This window comes from Tasmannia lanceolata, unplaced genomic scaffold (assembly GCF_043159265.1).
Source record: "Tasmannia lanceolata isolate RefF3 unplaced genomic scaffold, GAP_Taslan_0.1 ptg000037l, whole genome shotgun sequence".
Classification (NCBI taxonomy): Eukaryota; Viridiplantae; Streptophyta; class Magnoliopsida; order Canellales; family Winteraceae; genus Tasmannia; species Tasmannia lanceolata.
In genome coordinates this window covers 8,391,221-8,411,955 of record NW_027518714.1, presented here as the reverse complement: position 1 = coordinate 8,411,955, position 20,735 = coordinate 8,391,221, and the positions used below count along the sequence as shown (strand labels likewise).

General features: G+C 37.6%; 2 protein-coding genes across 3 annotated transcripts; one reads left to right on the top strand and one right to left on the bottom strand.

The window, feature by feature from the left end:
* The first annotated feature begins 3,691 nt into the window (after positions 1-3,691).
* LOC143860695 (aspartyl protease family protein 2-like) lies at positions 3,692-6,102 on the top strand. Its single transcript, XM_077371475.1, has one exon. It carries the CDS (start codon positions 4,157-4,159, stop codon positions 5,795-5,797), a length of 1,641 nt encoding a protein of 546 aa, XP_077227590.1. The 5' UTR covers positions 3,692-4,156; the 3' UTR covers positions 5,798-6,102.
* A 4,133-nt stretch (positions 6,103-10,235) lies between these two features.
* On the bottom strand, positions 10,236-20,462 carry LOC143862061 (persulfide dioxygenase ETHE1 homolog, mitochondrial-like). Of its 2 annotated transcripts, XM_077373055.1 has the most exons (9): positions 20,015-20,461; positions 19,059-19,187; positions 18,839-18,946; positions 13,628-13,762; positions 11,688-11,729; positions 11,546-11,605; positions 11,416-11,469; positions 10,681-10,705; positions 10,236-10,580 (listed from the first exon to the last, which is right to left on the bottom strand). In XM_077373055.1, exons 1-9 carry the CDS (start codon positions 20,270-20,272, stop codon positions 10,501-10,503), a joined length of 891 nt encoding a protein of 296 aa, XP_077229170.1. In that variant the 5' UTR covers positions 20,273-20,461; the 3' UTR covers positions 10,236-10,500. The 2 variants fall into 2 exon arrangements, with proteins under 2 accessions (XP_077229170.1, XP_077229171.1); XM_077373056.1 differs by lacking the exon at positions 11,546-11,605 and having other exon boundaries at positions 20,015-20,462.
* Positions 20,463-20,735: the final 273 nt, after the last annotated feature.

The window sequence follows — 20,735 nt, the reverse complement described above, 5'->3', positions numbered from 1 at the left end:
TTTATAGTAAGCTATAAAAATAGGGATAATTACATTTACACCCCCTCTAGTTTCTGACACATCCACTTCCACCCCTATAGTTTAAAACGTGACAAATACACCCTTGTAGTTTCAATTTGTTTAAGGTAGGCCCCCTCAGCTGAAGGTTCGTCCATAGATTGAAGGGTTAGGATGATCTGATGGAGCTGATTTTTTGGGCACACCCTAACTATGTCAGGACCCATCAAATGAACGCTTTGGATCATCCAAACAATGTGGGCCCACATTATTTGGATGATTTTTTGGTAGTGTTTGGATTCGGGTAGGGGCCCACATTATTTGGATGATCCAAAGCGTTCATTTGATGGGTCCTGACATAGATATGGTGTGCCTAAAAAATCAGCTCCATCGGATCATCCTAACCCTTCAATCTATGGACGAACCTTCAGCTGAGGGGGCAAACGTTAAACAAATTGAAACTACAGGGTGTATTTGTCACGTTTTAAACTATAGGGGTGGAAGTGGATGTGTCAGAAACTAGAGGGGGTGTAAATGTAATTATCCCATAAAAATATTGTAACTAAACGAGACGGTCACCAGAACAAGTGATGGCACTACTTCTCCTTTTCGGCAACATCTAACCTAATCTAACATTTCTTTATTTATTTTATACTATTTATATTATTATACGTATTCGTCGACCGATGACCGACATAATCCAGTCAGCAAGACGTCCCGATTTCACTTTCTTTAATACTCGCTGCTTGTTTTTGATGGACGAACGAGTTAATCAGTTTCCCTAAAAAAAAATGATATCGGCACTCCCTTATTAAACACTTTTTTTGATTTTCAAGAATTACTTATTAATAATCGATTAAACTATAAAGGGACTTGCAAGGCAAAATCTTTTTCGGATGAGAGTGAATTAAATGAATAAGACAAAATCTGGTACGAAGGTGGCTGTTCTATCTTGCCAAAGTGAGCCGCTAAATGGGTTTCCACGAAATTGCCTAGCAAGATAAAAAAAGTTGGAACATATAATATAATCTGTGGGGATTTGCTAGGGACCACCGCAGTAAGGCATTTCCGGGGGCAACCGCACAGGCTCACTTTTCAGCAGATTTTGTCTTCATTCATTTAATTCAGATTGTAGCAATGGCTGATTTTCACGACCTGGTCAAATTAATTTTAGGAATGGCTCATTTTTTTTATTAAAATGAAAAATATGCTCATTTATTTCCGCGTGTTTGGCGAGAAACGAGAATACACAGAAGCGCGAAATCTTTTCACACGACAATGAACACAGTGTCTATAGAACAAAATGCAATAATACACTGAAGGCGTTGGAGGGTATTTTTGTCATTTAAAATACCCATGAAACAACCGTCAACGGTCGAACGTAGTAGGGAAATGATATTTCCACCCCCTTTTATCTGTCCTTTCTTGAAAGTCTTTTTACTGTAGGAGAAGGCGCATAGACTGATAGAAGGGGTGGAAAATAGCAGAGTTATGTTGGGTGAAACCGGTTTTATGACCGGCCAAGGAACCAAGCAAATCATTTATTGCCGCGATAGCAAGAGCACACGTGAGTCGGTGCTACATTCCTTTCTTATATCATTTGTCGTGGAAATATCATTTTCCTATCATTCCTTTTGTGCTATTTCCTTATTTGGTTAATTCATGTAAGATTTTTGTCTAAAAATGTGTTTTAAATGCTTGGTTCAACAGACATGAAAAGGAGAACTTTTTCTTGGAAAGTTGTTTCTCTTGTTTGGATGCTTGTAACCTGGAAAAGTACAATGGTTAGGAGGGCCTAAAGTATATAGTAATAAGTTATATATTAATATGACCCTACATAGAGTGCCAAAATTGGCAAAAAACAGACCCCACATATATACTAATCAATGATTTACTAGTGGAGCTAATATGGTGGGCCAACACTCCAAAATCAATGTTGTTTGCACATAAAATAATAAGTTGCATACTAGATAATGGCCCCCGCATGTATGCCAATCAACGATCTATTTAGCCTTATGGAGGCCCTGATGGAGCAAAATTAATGAGTTCACATATAAAGTAATTAGCCATAGTAAGGCCTACATAGAGGGTCTAATAGCTAAGAAATTAATGTATTCCACATGTATAAACCAATCACTAATTTGCTAGTAGGGCTAAGATGGAGGTTTCAATAGCCAAAAACAAATGGTGCACCATAGTGATAAGATACACTTAATGGGGGCCACATAGAAGTTTTTTTTTTTTTTTTTTCATAGGAAAATAAATAAAATTAGAAGCAAGGCCTTAGGCTTACACCATATAAAATCTCCAAGGAAGGAACGTAAAAGTGACCACCTACGATTTACTAATGTGGTATATATGGAGGACCAAACGACAAAAAACCAGTGGGACCAATGTATAATAACGAGTTATATACTAATGTGGCCTACATAGAGAATCTAGTGACAAAAAATGAACCCCACATGTATTTTAATAATTGATCTACCAGTGGCTTAGAACGAAAGGCCCAACTGCCCCTAAACCAAAAACTAATGAGCCCTACATAAGCACATATATCCTAGGAAGTTATATACTAATTATCAACCGCCAATAGACCCACATGTCTACCTCTATCCCAACATTTCTTCCCACGCAAAAAGGAAAGTTGCATATGAGGTTATACGATAAAATACTGCAAGAAAAAATTAGATATTTTCCGTTTGGTTGCCAGTAAAATTTTTGTCCTACGAAGTTTTAGTAAAATTTTGGTCCCATCTCATGTTTGGTTGCCTTTTAGCACTAGAAATTTTTTAATCCCACTCTTGTAATGATTGTCTTTTCATCCCATCCCAAAATAATCCCACGAACTAAAAATAATCTTGAGAAGAAATTTTTGCTTCCCGACTGTTCAAGCAACCAAATAAAGTTTTTTTTTTTCCCACCATAGTTCGGTCAACCGAACATGGGATTTTTATTTTACCGGGATACTTCCAGGACTCTTTTTTTTCCACCAATCTCCTTAGATTTTTTTCCTCCCACATAAATCCCAGGAACCAAAAAAAACGAGGCAACCAAACAGAGGAAATTGAAATTGAATAAAAGTTGGAAAGAATTTTCCTTTCCACCACGTTTGTGCCCATGGCCCTGAAGTCAAATTTCGAGCCATATACATGCACACGTGAACACATTGGAAATCTTTCCCTTGATTTTTTGATTTTTTCGAGCCTATCAAAAGGACTATTTTAACTACATATTTTCCTCTTCTTTGATCCACCCGTTTCCGTTCTACGCATTTATTTCTGACTTTAAGAAGGATAGGGCCCACCTCAGGTTGTAAAAATAAAAATGAAACTCCAGGTCCATTCAACACTTGGACTGCCTATTTCACAAGTCATTAATAATGATATTTTACGTTATTTTCAGCCTGGACCATAAATTCCTATTGCACCTTGTATAATACTCTTTCATTTTCCATTGATTTTTACTGAATTGTTTCAACCATGGCAAATGTCAAAAGAGTAGAATTCTAATTCAATAGCAAGGAAACAGTGAGGAAAAATCCCATGACCCGGTAAACATACAACACCCGGCAAAAAGATTAATAAATAAATAAACCTCTCCTTCTCTCAACTTTCTTTGTGAAACCGCGTTAAATTTCTTTAATGCACTTTAAACTCATAAATATTCTTCATTCTTCCTCTCTTTCCATTCCAACTGCTTATTATTATTTTTATTTTTTTTCAACTTTTCTTTTATGGGTTTTTGAAGTTTATATAAATGAAGCAAATCCTTGTTTTCTTAACCATCTTCCTCTCACAACTTTTTTCCTCTTTCTGGGTTTTGAAGTTCATATAGATCAAAGAGAGTTTTGTGCTTCTTTTTTTTCCTCTCCTGATACCTTCTTCTTTTTTTTCCTGGATTTTCTCTATCTGGGTTTTGAAGTTCATGTAATTCAAGCTCTAAAAAGAGGACATATCCTTCTTGTCTTCATCTTCTTTCTCTCCAACTGTTTGATTTTTCCTTTGTGATTGGAATTTACGAGGATCAGGCTCTAGAAAAGATAGAAGGCTTATTTTTCTACATCTTTCTCCATTCCAGTTACTGATTTTTCGTGTTTCTCATTCTGTGTTTGGAAGTTCAAAACAAGCTCTGAAAACAAAGGGTTGAAACAAAAGAAACTATGTTTTTTTCAAAGATATTCATCCTGGTTCTCCTCTTATTCATCTCTGTTTTTAACACCGAAGCAGTTGAAAACAAAAACCCAGTTAGATCCAATGATACCCTTAATGGAATTGAATTTCCCAGTCACATGGCCTTCAATTCAGTCACTTCTTCGGTAGACACCGGATGCCGCGAAAGAAGCGCTACTAAACTTGATTCATCAGAATCAAAAGAAGGATTAGGATTCCCCAACAAACCCCCTCTGAAACTTCATCTGAAACACAGGCCTACAAATCCCGAAATCGAAAAGAACAAAAAAGAATCATTGAAAGCGTCTAACCGTCGAGACCTGACCAGAATTCACACCCTCCATAAAAGGATCAAAGAGGGTAAGAATCAAAACACAGTCTCAAGGATAGCACAACAGACTCAGATGCAAAAGCTCGTCAAATCGACGAAATTAATCCAATCAACAGATGAAAACTCCGGCGGAGAACCGATGATCACAAACCAATTGGTGGCGACATTAGAATCCGGCGTCAGTCTTGGATCAGGCGAGTATTTCATGGATGTTTATTTGGGAACTCCACCTAAACATTTCTCTTTAATACTTGACACAGGTAGTGATCTTAATTGGATCCAATGCCTTCCTTGCTATGATTGCTTTGAACAAAATGGTCCTCCTTACAATCCATTAGATTCATCTTCATTTAAAAATGTCCTCTGTAATGATCCGCGTTGTCAGTTGGTATCTTCCCCTGATCCACCTAGACCTTGTAAATCATCTAATCAGACCTGCCAGTACTTCTACTGGTATGGTGATCGATCCAACACGACCGGGGACTTTTCGCTTGAAACCTTCACAGTCAATCTCACAACACCCGCCGGAGGATCAGAACTCCGGCGGGTCGAGAATGTTATGTTCGGTTGCGGTCATTGGAATAGAGGGCTATTTCATGGTGCCGCTGGCCTACTAGGTCTCGGCCGAGGCTCCCTTTCATTCTCCTCGCAGCTCCGATCACTCTACGGTCACACTTTCTCTTACTGTCTCGTGGACCGGAACAGTAATCTCAGTGTCAGCAGTAAGCTAATCTTCGGCGAGGATAAGAGTCTTATGAACCACCCCAATTTGAATTTCACATCATTAGTGAATGGCAAAGAAAGCGCAGTTGATACATTCTATTATGTTCAGATAAAATCGATTATGGTTGGTGGAGAGACGTTGGATATTCCGGCAGAGACGTGGCGGATCTCGCCGGAGGGTACCGGAGGTACAATTATCGATTCGGGGACGACGCTTAGTTATTTTGCGGATCCAACGTATCGAAAAATTAAGGAGGCGTTTGTAAAGAAGGTGAAGGACTATCCTGTTGTGACTGATTTTCCTGTGTTAGAACCTTGTTATAATGTATCAGGGGTGGAGAAGGTGGAGCTTCCTGAATTCACAATTGTGTTTGAAGATGGCGCTGTTTGGGACTTTCCGGTGGAGAATTATTTCATTCGGATTGATCCCGATGAGATCGTTTGTTTGGCGATGTTGGGGACTCCTCGATCTTCGCTTTCCATACTGGGGAATTACCAGCAGCAGAATTTCCATGTTGTGTATGATACAAAGAAGTCTAGGCTGGGTTTTGCACCCATGAGGTGTGCTGATGTGTAGTACATGTAGGATGTTGATGTGGATTCCATGTAGGACTGGAGAGGGGGAGACTGACACGTGTCAAGCTGACATGGGCTGCGATGTAGGATGGACAGTGAATTGCAAGAACTCACATGGCATCTGAAGTGGGAGTCTACTGATGATGCTTGATATTATGGTGATGATGATAAGCTGTTAAGAGTTTGGGAGGGTGTTCTTAGTTTTTTTTTAACAGCTTTTTTTTTGTCAAGATTTTTTTTGAAGTTTCATTTCCTCTCCAAAGAGAGGTGATACATTAAATTGGATATATATTTTTTCTTCTCTGAGTTTGGTGTGTTGTTTAATTTTGTAAATGAGCATTATACCTTATTAAACAGAAACGAGGTAGGAGTTTATTTTGGGGATTCTAGAGGTCATTCTTTCCAAGTGTACAAGGTCATCTCATGTCTGTTATTCTTCTTGATTTTAGACTCTGCATAAAGTTTTCAAATATACCTTCAACATAAGCCTGTCACCTGATAAAAAAAACTCTTAGATTTTTCTCAATATCTCTTTCAATTTGAAGATTGAGGATTTTAATTGATTTTGATTCGCGGATTCCTCCTGAAGATTTCATTTCAATTAGAATTTAGATGATCTCTGTTAAGCATCCATGGCTGAGTGGTTAAAGCGCCCAACTATAACCAAAGCTTAAGCTCTCTTTTGAGGAAACTGAAGCATGAGGAAAGATAGCTGTCTTACCTTGGAGCAAACCTTGTGGAGAAATCTTCATTAATATTCAACAATTCAAAGTAAACCATCATACACAACTTCATGTCTACCATATAAAGTTCCTAATTTGAATTCAAAGTAAACTCCTACTAGGAATAAGCTCTCAACCAATATGGCAATAGCATTAGAATTGTCCCTTCTATCATATCCTAGGAGCTTTGGAAGGAGAGATGCGGAAGGATAATGTAAGGTAAAATAAGGCCTATTCCTATTACTAGCATGTCTATTATTGAGTGGATACTTCACATTGATAAACATTTTAAATCCAAAAAGAGTGCTCCTTTATTGAATCATTGACTCTCTCCCATTTAGGTATGGCTCCAATCAAAGTTTCTCCTTGTAAGGGTATTTGGGTGATTTGGAGAAGGCCGTCAGGAACATCTTTCAAGATAAATGTAGATGGCACCTCTAAGGGTAACCCAGGTGAATCAGGAGGAGGAATAACAATGCAAGAGTGATTCTAGCATTTTCTCATTACTATTAAGTGGGTATCAATATGCAGGTTGTGTGCAAAGCTTTACCGGAGGGTTTAAGATATTGCATAACTATGGGGATTTAGGGAGTGTGGATTGAATCAGATAGTCAAATCTTGATCAATATCATTCAAGGTGAAGGTAACATTGTCGATTCTTTATTTTTGGCAAGATATAGAAAACTTATTTAGGCTTCTCAATCCTACTATCCCACACCAATACAGAGAAGGTATCGAGCGGCGGACTGTAGTGAATTTTGCTTGTAAAATAGAAATAGCAGATTTTTTTTATTCATAGGAGTTACATAGAGAGACTAGAGGTGTTTTTCGATGTAATACATTGGTTATTGCTAGCTATAGAGACATTCTTTAGTTCACTGTATATCTTTGGGTTAATTTGGAGGTCAGGCCTGTCCGCTACTAATTTTTTTATATTAATAAAATTTAAGGAGCCGGCCGCTGTACCTAGATAAATTCCAGGTACTTAAAAAAAGCTCTCAACCCATACTAATTTACCCACTCATAATCTTCTGAAACAACTGGAACTACCTAGATAAATTCCAGGTACTCAAAAAAAGCTCTCAACCCATACTAATATACCCACTCATAATCTTCTAAAACAACTGGAACTCAAAAAAAAAAAAAGAACAAAGCTACCACTAGAACTCTTAGACTATCTGTCCTACATCTTTGAATACCTCTAAAAAGTATTTGCATTTAATCTTCATAGTATCAGACTTCCCAAGAACAACAGTCTCTTTCTATTTTTGTGAGTAGGACCAAAGCTTAGGTCCTCTTCCGATACCTCTAAAAGATATTTGCATATACTGTTATACACATGGTTTTGAAGTTTGTTGAGTTGGGTGTCTTGAATTCAAACCCGTTTAGGGTCCAAAATATTGTGTGCGACCCGGATTAGGCTCGTTTATTCCGGGGGGCTTCGTTTTATGTGTTTTTCAGTCCGATAAGACTAACTTATGGCCCGCTTTATATAAAGGAGCTTTTAGGGCTTATTTCGTGAGCAAGTCTTGTAAAGAGGGTTGAGAGCTCAAAAGAAACGGGAAAAGGGTGTGCTAGGGTTTCTTGTGGGTTTGGTGTGAGAGAGAGAATGATCTTCTCTTGTAATCTCTGAATGGATTTTCTCGTCGCCTCTGCCGTGGAGTAGGCTTTCACAACAAAGTTGGATATGATCATCTGTAAATATTAGTTAAAATAGTTTTAGAAATGATACAGTTAATGGCTAACAAAGAGGCCTTAATGTCGCATTTATAAATAAGTTTAACTTAAAAACAATTTTAACTGCAAATAAGGTCTGATTTTTGTGGAACCCAAAGAAGCCATTAATTCTTAAGTGAAACCAACAATGGTTGACTGTTCTCTAACAGCAAACACCACGACACGGCACGTAAACTTCGCCTTATCATCACTTTCTTTGTCTATCTCTGTCAAGTAATTTAATCGCTAATAAAAAGAAAATGCACAGATTTATGCAGAATCGCTACAGCAAATTGATGTATACTAATGCTTTTTTTCAACTAAGCTCTGAGTAATACCTAAATTGACCCATTCGGGTAATCAAAATTCAAAAGTAGGTCAAAAGGAGGGGATTATCTAGGCTATTCAAAATTTATTAGAGAAGTGATACTTCCACCCTTTCTTCAGCATTTCTGCCCTCTTTTGTTTGCCATCCTTGAGAATGTCTTTATTTGAAGGGAATGTCAAACAAAAGGTTGGAAATAATTGGGCCCGACATGTGTGACTTGACACGATCTGGTCCGTTGATCCTACCTTGATTTGGCATGGATCAGGACCATGTGGGTCCCCTCGTGATGATCTATAAGATCCTTGGTTACACATACACTACTGATGGAGCTGTTTCCCTGGGATAACTAGTAGATGTTTGCTTTATTCTTGGACAGGCTTATTATCCTTCCTCCACCTCAAGAATAGCCCAAGTGGGCAGCGTATACTAGACAGCCAGGGTAGCCAGTCCCAGGGGTTTAACAAAAAGCAAGTCAAAAATAGGAGATGACCTACAGAATTCAAATATTTTGAGTTCCCTTCTGTTTACTTTAACGGAAAGTCAAACAAAGGGATGTAAATTTCAATTTTCAAGACGAGACAAACAGAAGGTTTCTGAAATGACGGGAATGTAGGTGAAACTATCATTTCCCATCTGTATACTCTTCTTTTGATTACGACACTCCTCACCCAAGAGTGCCGATACCATTTCCCTATGACATCAAAACTTTTCTCGCACAACATACGTAACTCTGACTTATTTTTAATTTTGCACTCCCTTGTTTTAATAACTGCACTCTTCAATTTAATAAAATTTGATTGATTGTTGATAGCTTTTTTGGGAATTGTAAGAGCTTGCACAATAGAAAAGTGTGAGAAGAGAGACAGTGAGCACCACCCTCAACCAAAGCAAGTCATACTGGAGAATGACCTACCTCATAAGATTAGACAGCTGATTGGGGAGTAGAGATGGACGCCAAGTAGTGTAACAGACGGCAACAACAAATTTTTTTTTTTTTTTTCCAAATGGCCAGATGGCAACAATATTAAAGTTAATTTTGCCTAGCCTATTGTGTTAAAAATTGAACAAGATACGTTTAGAAACTAATGTCATTGTTACCGGTTGTGTACGAAACTTTAGGAAATGAGATACACCACCCCCCCACTCCTATCAGGAAGACCCTCTCTCAAATCGATCCGGGATCCCCCTTACTCCATAGGCGCTCTCAGTCGGAGCACCGGACGATAGGGCTTCTAATTCGTTGAGTTTTAGAGACTAAAAAAACATACCGGACGATATGGCTTCTAATTCGTTAAGTTTAAGGCTAAAAAAAACGTTGAAGGGGTGAAATTATCCTCAAATAGGTGGTCTTTTGTAAACTGCATCTTAAAAAGCCCTTGTCTTTCACATCCACTGATTGATGGTGCATAGACTACTTAAATTCAAAATTTGCCCCAATCTCGACTAAGAGGAACTCGTCTAACCCCGGTTCCAGCTTACTCCCCAAAAAAATGGAGACCAACTTAGAGCTGGAGTTGCACTTACAGTGTTACACCTATTTTCCTCGGTTAGGCAGGAAAATGGGGTTTTCAATTTTAAACGGCAACCAAACAATGGATAAAGCCGGATCCTGGGTTATGATGGGGTCATTCACTAGGGCCCAATGTGGATTGGCCATGGTTTAAAAATCTAAATGATCAGCAATCCTTGGACCTCTTTGGATACCACCAAAATGGTTTAAATCTTAATTACAAATGGCCATTTTAAAAGTCTCTTTTATTTTGGCCCTCAAACCAGTTGAACGTAGATACATAATAAGCGTAGCTGTTGAAGAGAGTCAATTCCTCAAAGAGTAGAATCAAATCATGTAGATTCATCATACATCAACCCTGCTTTCATACAGCATAGTTCAAGGGAATAACCTGTTAGAGCAAGCCATCGTGAGATTTGACAGTCTTTTCATTTCAGTTCTTGTAACCCACAAACCATATTTGCTGGCACCGCGGCGTCTATCATCTTCGGATAAGGTAGACCCAAATCTACAATACATGCACATTATATATAAATGACGAAATGAATTCCAGAGTCAGTAAGAATAAAACTGTTTAATTTTGAACCCACAACGAATAGTTTACTCACTTTCCATGATGTTCTTGAATGTTTCCTGCAAAAGAAATGGTTAGAAAGAACTCAGTATTGTTGTACAGAAAAAAAAATCAGATTTTACTAGAGTATTAGAAACAGAAAATAATCTGGTGGTAAAATAACCGCTTTTAACTTGCTAAATAGAACTTAAATAAACCATATGAAAAATAGGTACCATGTTTTTTACAGACATCTCCAAAGTAAAACAACACGACTTCCTCATAAAGAAATGTGATTTCAATCTTATTCCAGAAAGTCAATAATATGGTACTCAGTGGATTTTTTTTTTTTTTTCATGAAACAGAAAATCAACAATATGTCCATTTTTTCACACAAGCTGGTGCTGATGTTCATCACCTTTCACAGAAAATAAAAGGGAGCAAGATTCAGGCATCTAAATTCTCTCCTGTAAATATGTTGTACCCCGAAAATCATCTCCGTAGTCCTAACCCTCTGATCTGTAGAAGAATGACACCATATAGAAACCTCTACAGATTGGAGGGTTAGAATCATCCGATGAAGAAGAATTTCAAGGACACAACTTATTTATGTTGGGCCCCAACAAATGAGTGGTTTGAATCTTTGAACAATGTGGGCCCCAGTGTATTTTGAAAAGAAAAAAAAAGGACATGCACCTACTTGCAGACAGCATATAAACTCATATATATTTTTTATATGGTTCCCCCTCACACACACTTGATCTTGATAATTTGTTGGACAGAAATTCACCTCATTCTTTGTTAGACGAGGATTGTAGAGCATTTCCTCTCCCACTGTACTAACCTGAAACTCAAACGGAAGGTGGTATAAGCATCCAGAACATATATACCAGGAATAAGAGGCGTTAAGGATTTCTTACAGTGAACCCTTTGTAGTCATGAGCAGGATAAACTAATGTATCCATTGGCAATGTGAATATCTGAGTGCACAGGAAAGTAGAAGTAAAAAGTGTGTTTTTCTTCAGAAATAAAAATGCCATTTTTTGCATCTCATGCCCTTGCCTGTGAATGCACTGATTTATAAAGCTGATGTGAACTTCCTCCCTGCGTGTGAAAAAAAATTCATACCAAACAATGTCATTTTAGCTTCATTGTTGAAAGAAAACGCTGGATATCTAGTACAACAAACCGCTGAAATTCCATGACCTTCCAAATGAAAGAAAATAACATGTTACAAGTGACCAAAAATATAAACAATTATAGTGTATAAATTTTCATACACAGTAATATCACCAATACAAACCCAAAAAGTACTTAGGTATGGAAATCACGAGTGACGCATATCCTGAATGCAGCTTTGGGGAAAACATATTCCAGTTGATATTGACTAAACAAACACAAACTTTTACATTCCTACAAACACCTTGTCCTTCTCAATGTGACATTCTTTCAAGGTCACAATCTTTCAAGACCTGCTTTATCCTCTCATTGAAGACTAGATTGGCTTCAACAAGAGAAACACAGTTTCAATAAAAATTCTCCATGGATGACAGGAGTTGCAAGAGTTTAATCACAGTCAGTTGAAACAAGAATATGATTTACGAGCTAAGTAGTGGGGATAAATTTGATCTCCTCCATGATACACTCTCGTAAAGTGCAAAACAGTGGAGCTTTCCTATTGAAGGTACACCATCGTCAAACCGTTAACTTCTCTCTTAAAGCATTCTAGTTATCAAATCTAAAATGTGAAAAAAAGCATTTGGTATACCATGATCTGGAGATATGCAGCAATTACAGAAATATCCACTACATTTTCAGGCATAGATAATCATTCAATTAAGAATAAAAGATAAAACCTCAAATATCCACTACATTTAAAAGAATCATAAAGTATGGAATCAAATGTTTCCCCTCTGGTTGTTCTTCCACAGCTTCCCTTACAAAATTGCATAGTTCCTCATTTTCGCAGCATAACAACTAGAATACGAATAAATTCAAAACAGCATAAAAAATTGAAAAAAAGAACGAAACTTGAAAATGAGATTGAAGTAGAAAATAAAAAATACGAGATGAGTAGATTTTAATTTTCTAAAGGCAATTACAATAACTACTCATATTCTCAACAAACTTCATATCTGAATCACATATCTTGATGAGAGAAATCAGTCGGCAGTGACAGATTTTGATTATGTTGAGGTTGAGATAAATGTGCGTTCTAAAAAGCATAGCCTCCTTATCCCTATTTTCACAAAGGACGTTGTTTGATTTGTAAAATAGTCATGTTACACCCCCTCCTAAATTAACTTTAACCTTTAGGTAGGTTTTAATTTGAAATTGAAAAGATGATAGAAAAAGCCATGATCTCCTGCTCTTTTATCGGTGAGGCTTGCGTCTCCTAGTCGAGGCTCTCATTTTCTTCAGATTTTTAAGGCCATGCCTTAGGGGTATATGGATGCCTCAAGGCAAACAAATCAAGGCACTGAGGCTATACCTCGTCTCAAAGCATATGCCTCAAACACCTTTTAAAACACTGATGTTCCGCGTATCATCCGTGCCCTTCATGACCGGATGCTGGAAAAACTGAGTCACTATATCGAATGTGTACATTGGGTTGGGAATCTAATTACCAATGGTGAAAGTTATAAGAGTTCCCACAAGCCTCTACAAATGGAAGCAACAACAAAGAGTTTCCATAGCCTGTCCCATAGTAAAATGACATGGTGCCCCCAACAGCCTAGTCTTGGCTAGAGTTCTAGCGCATACTTGTCAAAGTACTCACTTCCTAGAATATACTTTAATTTCACTAAATTCTTCAGGCAAATCTGTCAAAAAGATGCACACTTAAAAGTGAAAATGAATAATCACCATCCCTAGTGTCCTCAATATCATCAACATGTACAGCCAGATTAGGTAACTTTTTTGTGCTAAATGGGTGTGATTTATTTCCAGAGGCAAATTTTGTTTCAAGGTTAGCATGCATTTTAAGATACTAGTAATAATACCTGAAAATCTGTCCTTCCACAACCACGTATCAGTAAGGCATCCCCAGTGAAAGCCATCCTTGGGCGAGGTTGATCGGGCCCATCTCCTGTTACATATGTAACACAACCCAGTGTATGACCAGGAGTAGAGCGGACCTGCAAAAGGAGCATGCTTCATGTTTATTATTAGCACAATCTTCAAGGTATATTCCATATGGAGTTCTGTAAATTTATTTGGCAAATATATGGGAGAATTGTAGTAGTGCATCATTTTTAACAAGGGATATTTTCATAACAAGTATTTGTTTTTATAAATACAAAGAGAAAGGAGCTCAGAAGTACAAACATGTGTTCCTTCTTTTAATCAATAGTATATGTATATTGTTTTGATTCAGAAAGAAGCAGATAATAGAAAGCGGCAGAAAAAAAAAAGCAGAGTAGGCAGAGATTGCCCCTCTCTCCCTCCCTCCCACACACACCAACCTTAGCAAGCAAACCAGCCATTTCATTATCATACACGGTATGTGGACAAAAAAAGGCTTATGCAAATTACATAAGTTATATAGCCTGACTATGCGTGTTTGCACATTTTACCAAGTTTGAACGACAGTCACACACACCTACTAGCGCAAATTGGAGGAGAAGATAAAAGGAAAGCCTTGGATGTTTCTCCCTTCTCCGTGTTATTTCAGAAAATCAAATAAAGCCCCTTTTTACAATGCATCTTTCTCCCTTTTATAACTAACAACTAAGGAGGGAAATAATTAAAAGAGAAATTCAAATATGATAATCAACTTGGAAACAAGCTAAATGAATCCTCCATCATGAGAGTGGATTGCATGAATTGGGCATGATTGCTTGATCTCCTCCCCAATTTGGGATAGTCTTGGGCGACATTCTTGGAAATACATGGCGCAAATTGAATTGTGGAATTGTTGCTAATTACAGAAACTCTTGGATGACTTATTTGGTAATGAAATTGGCGCAAATAGAGTAATGGATTTGGTGCCATCTTTGGAATGGATCCTACAACTAGCTTGCATCATAATGGTCCAACGATTCAACAGATGGCACGTGCATAGATGATCACATAATCAACATGACCATTGTTACAGGAGGCAAGCATGCAATATACGGCTACTTGTGAATAAGATAGTCATGCAATCTACAGCTACTTGCGAAATAAAATAGAAATGCAATCTTCGATGACTGTGAGTTGGGAATTACATCTATGCTTGTAGACCTGCTGGGGTGCCTTGTCCTTGAGCCTCTCTGACCTTCGCAAGACTTTGAGATAGGCCCACCCCTTCTTGAATTCATTCTCTATGAAGTGGGATGCATCGATAAGTCAAGAATTTCATTGATGATTCCAGAAAGTCTCCATGAGCTAGCCGATTTCCTCGTTGCCAAGGAAATAGTGTTTCTCGCCTCCACATCAACAGTTTCATGGAGATCATGAGGGAACAGCCTAAGCCTAGTGAACAATGCAATAGCTTCCAGTTCATTTGAGTCTTTCCATCTGATCAGACTAGAAAAGGAGAGAGTAATGTGCACACATTGATCTCTGAAAACCCCGACAATGCTAGCCCGCAAGTTACCAATAGTAACACCATCAAAATTATGATTAAGTTTTAGGATATGGCAATTTCTTCTTGCTTTTGTTTTACTTTACCCTTCATCACTTTATCCAAAACGATCTCTGTCCATTTTCAATACAAGTCTTGAATGAAATTTCTTTTGAATTCCTTCATTGTGATGAGCCAACAACAAACAATGCCCCTAATCTCCCTCTTGGCAAACTTATTCATGCCGTGATCAAGATCTTCTACGAACTCTTGTGGAACCTAGCCTACATTATTCTCCCCAGGTTGGAGAGGAATTATCCTCGATTTTAAATTGTCCCCCGCCAAATCTAATCACTTATCATCAAGTACATCATAACAATGATCCACTAGGCTAAGAACTACGTCACTCACAACTGTGCAGACAAGAACATCAGAAAGAGAATTCTTCTGAGGCAACCCATGGTAAATCATCGAAAATGATACATGTAAATTCCTCCACAAGTGGGTCTACCACTTTCGTCAATGGGTAGCGGTTTCCATTATCGGTCACCATAGAACACATATCTCCATCGTCGACGGTACGTAACAAATTGCCTGGATTATTTCATAGAGATAGAAAAGATCATCTCACTATGAGTGTCTCACTCTCGTCTACATACGGCTGTCCTTCATCTTAAAATTCACCTTCATCGTCACCTTCATCTCCATGGTCAAAATTATCATAGTCATCATAGATTGGTGCAATCTAGCTATATGAGCCTTCTTTCTCCTCAAGTTAATCATAATCATCATAAACAACATAAATAGGAGGAATCTCCTCAACTTTCGTACATAACAAGGAGAAAATTTAAGGGAAAAATCTCTTTCTTAATCCACATACGAAAATCAATGTACGAAGTTGTTGTGATACATATTTGGTGTGAACCTAGGCTATGATACCAAATTAGTGTAAAATTATAGGTGCATTGGTTGACTTATGAGAATTTAGGAGCAACGGGTTCTAATTCAATAAAACAACAATATGCATTCCCGAACCAGCATAAACAGATCATAGATAATCAAATACAGTAAAGATTTTTTAAAGAAATGATAAGCATAAGAGTCCAACCATCAAAGAAACCAAATTGATCCAAATCATGTTCCACACAATAATTCCCAAAAGAGAAAATATTTATCTAATGAATAAAAGTCAGATCTCAGTCAAATCCGTCCTAGAAATTCATATCTATAAAGAAAATACCTAACTAAGGCTCGAACAATGCTAAGGAAATAGGGGGAGTGATGAAAGAATTATTGTAGGATGTGTGGGTGACAAGGGTAGGACTGATTAGGTTAAATCGGCGTGTAAAAAGTAAAAAAACTAATGGAAAAAAAAAGTTAGCGATGTAGAAAGGAAATGGGAATGTTCAAAGGATGAGATTGTGGGGGTAATAGGTTAAGGAAAGTGAAGGAAAATGGAATTAGTGCCTTAGAGGGTATGCAAGCAAGACTTCGTGACTTGATCTTTCATTACTTGTAATGTTCAAGAGAGAGTGGGGAGGAGAGCAATCCAGAGTCGGAGACAGAAGGGTTGGCCAAAAGAGAAAAAGAGAAAAGAACAGAGAATCAAGATCAAGAAAGAAATCAAGACCAAGAATGGAATGAAGATCAAGAAAAGGATTCAAGATCAAGAAAGAAATCACGATCAAGAAAGAAATCAAGATTCAGAAAGGAATCATGATCACAAAAGGAGAAGGATAGGGGTAGAAGGGGTCATTTTATGAACCCAACAGAGAGAGGGAGTGTGTGTGGGTGGGGGGGGGGGGGGGAATGTATTAGGTACCTTGGCCCAAGAGGAGGGCTTCCCTTTTCTATTTCACAGAACTTCTAGTTTTGGAAGGGGCATTAGGGCTTTATAAATGAGGTCTTTTTAGGTTAAGTGGGGGGTATAAGGTAAAAAGGAAAGGGATTTAAGAGTTACCTTGGCCCAAGAGGAGGGCTTCTTCCCTTTTCTATTTCATAGAACTTCTGGTTTTGGAATGGGCATTAGGGTTTTATAAATGAGGTCTTTTTAGGCTAAGTGGTGGGTACAAAGGCCAGCCAATAAGGTGAAAAGGAAAGGGATTCAAGAGAGGGTAGAAGCAAATAAGTCGTGGGTTATAGTATTGGCCAATAGAATATAAGAGAATTTGAAAAGGTTGAGTGATGGGTATTGGGGATCAGTATAGGGGCCCCTTAAACTCTAAAGTCTTAGGATACAGATACGACAAGGATGTGATACACTTTTGTCAACATGGGTAAGGATCATTGACACCTAAAATAGGATACAAATCTGCAGTATCTGAGGACATGATATGAATTGTCAATATGGATAAGAATCATTATTCGAGTGTCATAATTGTCAAAAAATAAAAATATAATAGGATAGGATTCAGGAGAATCCGAGGTGTATCCCTTACCCTTAACCAAATACCCTTATCCGATACTTCAATACTTCTACCCTTAACCAAATACCCTTATCCGATACTTCAATACTTCATGTTTCTAAACGATCCGGGTATCATAGATGGGCATGCATGTCAGCATGTTTACATGCGGGTATCACAGATGAGCGTGCATGTCAACATGGGTACATGCGCATGTGAAATAGTGTGCATGCATGCATTGATCATATAACTCTTCATCTTATGGAGAGCCTGACATTATGCTCATTCAAGCTTCTTCTTGTTATTTACAAATCTATCCCATAGTTACCAGGGTGGGAAACGGAAACGGAAAACGAAACGTGAAACGGAAACGGGAAACGCATTAAAAAAATCTAGGGGAAACGAGAAACATTAAAAAATTGTACGAGAAACGTCTTAGGAAATTATGTGTTTTTTCAAAATGATTTTCATAAGTTCCACACATGTTTCCTACACGTTTCATATGCGTTTTCTACGAGTGTTGCATACGTTTATAACGCGTTTACACATTATTTACATTAGTTTTCCATATGTTTCCCATGTGTTTCAGAAATATTTCTCCAATTTTGTATCATATTTTGGAAACGTTTCCGAAATGTGTTTCCCTCATTTTAGGGGAAATGAGTTTCCCAACCGCGAGAAACGCATTTTAGGGGAAACGGGTTTCCCACCCGCCCAAGGAGTTTATGGCAACTATGATCTATCCTGTTTTTTGAGATTCTGTTGTTTGCTTTTCATCATTGATTCACACTTTAACTGCTCACATCCTCCTAGACGCCTGTTAAACAACCCCAGTTTATTTATCTTCACGGTATAACTTGGGACGGTCAATAAGAACAGTTTCACAATTTTATATATTCTGGTCAAACAGCATTATTACATTATTTTGACAATATAGCTTCAAGGTTTTCTTCATTTTTTTTTATCATCCACAAGATTTTTTTAATTCCACAAAAGATGTGATGAATTATCAGAGATTATGGAATTTTCTCAGTTTCAGAGATTTTGAGATAACAAGAAAAAATCTGAATAAATCAAAACACTTACATTATTTGATTCTTAAATGTTACACAGTGCAATCATTTCTAAACTAATCACGCCAGCTAAATACCAAAGAATTTACAAGAAAAGTAGAAATGAAGTGAGCAAAACTGGCAGCTAGATTGGGAATACAGCTAATTCATCACATAGAAAAGCAAACTATTAAGAATCTGCAACCCTACCTCTAAATAAAGATTACCAAAGAATATTTTGTCACCATTTTCAACCAGGAGATCTGCTTTTGAAGTGCTTGCTTTTGAAATGATAGACTTCACACCTGGCTTTCTACCCTGTAAAAACAGTTTATTATGGTACTTGAAAATATCTTTTTTTTGGAGCTTTAACCAATTTGCCTGACAGGAAATTTATTTGCTGTGATATACTAACACAGATGGAACGAACCTTTATCAAGCCAGTTCCAGTGACATGATCAGCATGAACATGGGTATTCATAGCATAGATAAGCTTCAACCCAAGTTCCTTAACAAGAGAAAGGTCTCTATCCACCGTCCTGTCTACTGGGTCAACCAACTAACAAAAGATTTTAATTCAGTGTTGCATAATCCAGAAATGGTGGACAATAAGAATTAAAATTAAGCAGACATAAGTTTTTTTTTTTTGAAAAAAGATCTATAAGCAGGTTCAAAAGTCAGCAAGTACAGTGCAAGGATTAATCCGGTCAATGCGTACTCCAGCATTGGTGGTCAATAAGAAAGAACAATTAAGCATACATGAGTTACTATTACAATCCAAAAAGTGCTCAAAACAAGATGAATTGCAGTAATATACATATTTACATATGAAAAACGATTTATACGCAGGTGTAATTTTTATTTTATTTTATTTTATTTTTGAATGGAAAGAAAAATGAAGCAGTTGCCATTAAAAAAAAAAAAATTTAATAGAAAAATGAAGTTGTTTCGCAAGTGCCAATGCAACATAACACGAAAGAGGAGGAATTGTCTAGATAAAAAAAAAAAGTGAGCCACAAGCACCCTCATGCTCATGCTCTCGCTTTTTGCAGATGCATATGAACAAAAAAAATTAGTGTTCGGCAAACTGTGACAGTACGTTATAGAAAGACAAATCACCCCCCACATGATAATGATTCCGTGCAACATAAGCATTATACAACTCAAATCTAAACTCTATTACCAAATGAAACAATTCAATTAAAGAACTTAGAACAAATAAAAGAACAGCCAAGCATCATGGAAAGAAACAACATAGACATCAAATAGCTCCAATCGACTCAAATCAACAATCCAATCGAACAATTTCTCTGAAAAACCACACCAAAAATCGATAAACTCACGAAAATCGGCTAAAAACACAAATTTCAAAATCAAAACCCTTACCAGTGCTGGTATTTCAGGATGACTTAGATCTGCGAGCAAGTACGTGTAGGTCGAGGATTCCTTCTCAAAAAGCTGTCGGAATAAAAAGTTGGAGGAATCTGAAAAAGTGCTGTAAGTTGCCATTGCGAATCGAAGCTTGGTTTTGGAAATTGTGGAGATTGAGAAAGAGGGAAAAGCTAGGGTTTTTGGAGAAGAGTTGATGGTGGAGAGAGAATGATTTGGAAATAGAGAAAGACGAGGGAGATGGAAACGAATCATTTGTTATGTAGTTGAAAGCATTGAGGATTTCGTCACTTGGATATTGTCGCCATTGCGAGTGTGTATAGAGAGGGATCCTGGATATTGTTTAGGCACTTATTTTGGTGTGATCGAAAATATTTACGAGGGAATTGGAAAAATGCTAAAATAGTGAAGTGTTATGATATTCGCCACCTTTTCTTTCCCAACACACCCAATCTAGTGTATTTATGAGACTACTCTTTTTACGCTACAAGGGTGTGGTAGGGGGTGGCAACGGTTCGGTTTGACCCCCCAACCGAACCAAACCGAAATTTAAATCGGTTTGGTTCCACAGAACCGAAACCGAACTGAAATTTGAATTTTCAGTACGGTTTCAGTTCGGTTCGGCCAATTTCGCCATCCCTTACTCATAATCATTGGAAATCGGAGGCAACGGTTCGATTTCGGTTCGGTTTGAAATTTGAACCGAAATTTGTATCGG

What these genes read in the sequence shown, in the direction of transcription:
- LOC143860695 (XM_077371475.1), top strand. Translation starts at nt 4,157, where the DNA reads ATGTTTTTTTCAAAGATATTCATCCTGGTTCTCCTCTTATTCATCTCT.
- LOC143862061 (XM_077373055.1), bottom strand. Translation starts at nt 20,272, where the DNA reads ATGATTCGTTTCCATCTCCCTCGTCTTTCTCTATTTCCAAATCATTCT. An exon ending in ATCCTGAAATACCAGCACTG is followed by an intron (nt 19,188 to 20,014) that starts GTAAGGGTTTTG and finishes ATCTTTTGTTAG; the next exon opens with TTGGTTGACCCAGTAGACAG. An exon ending in CTCGTCTAACAAAGAATGAG is followed by an intron (nt 10,706 to 11,415) that starts GTGAATTTCTGT and finishes TTTCTTTTGCAG; the next exon opens with GAAACATTCAAGAACATCAT.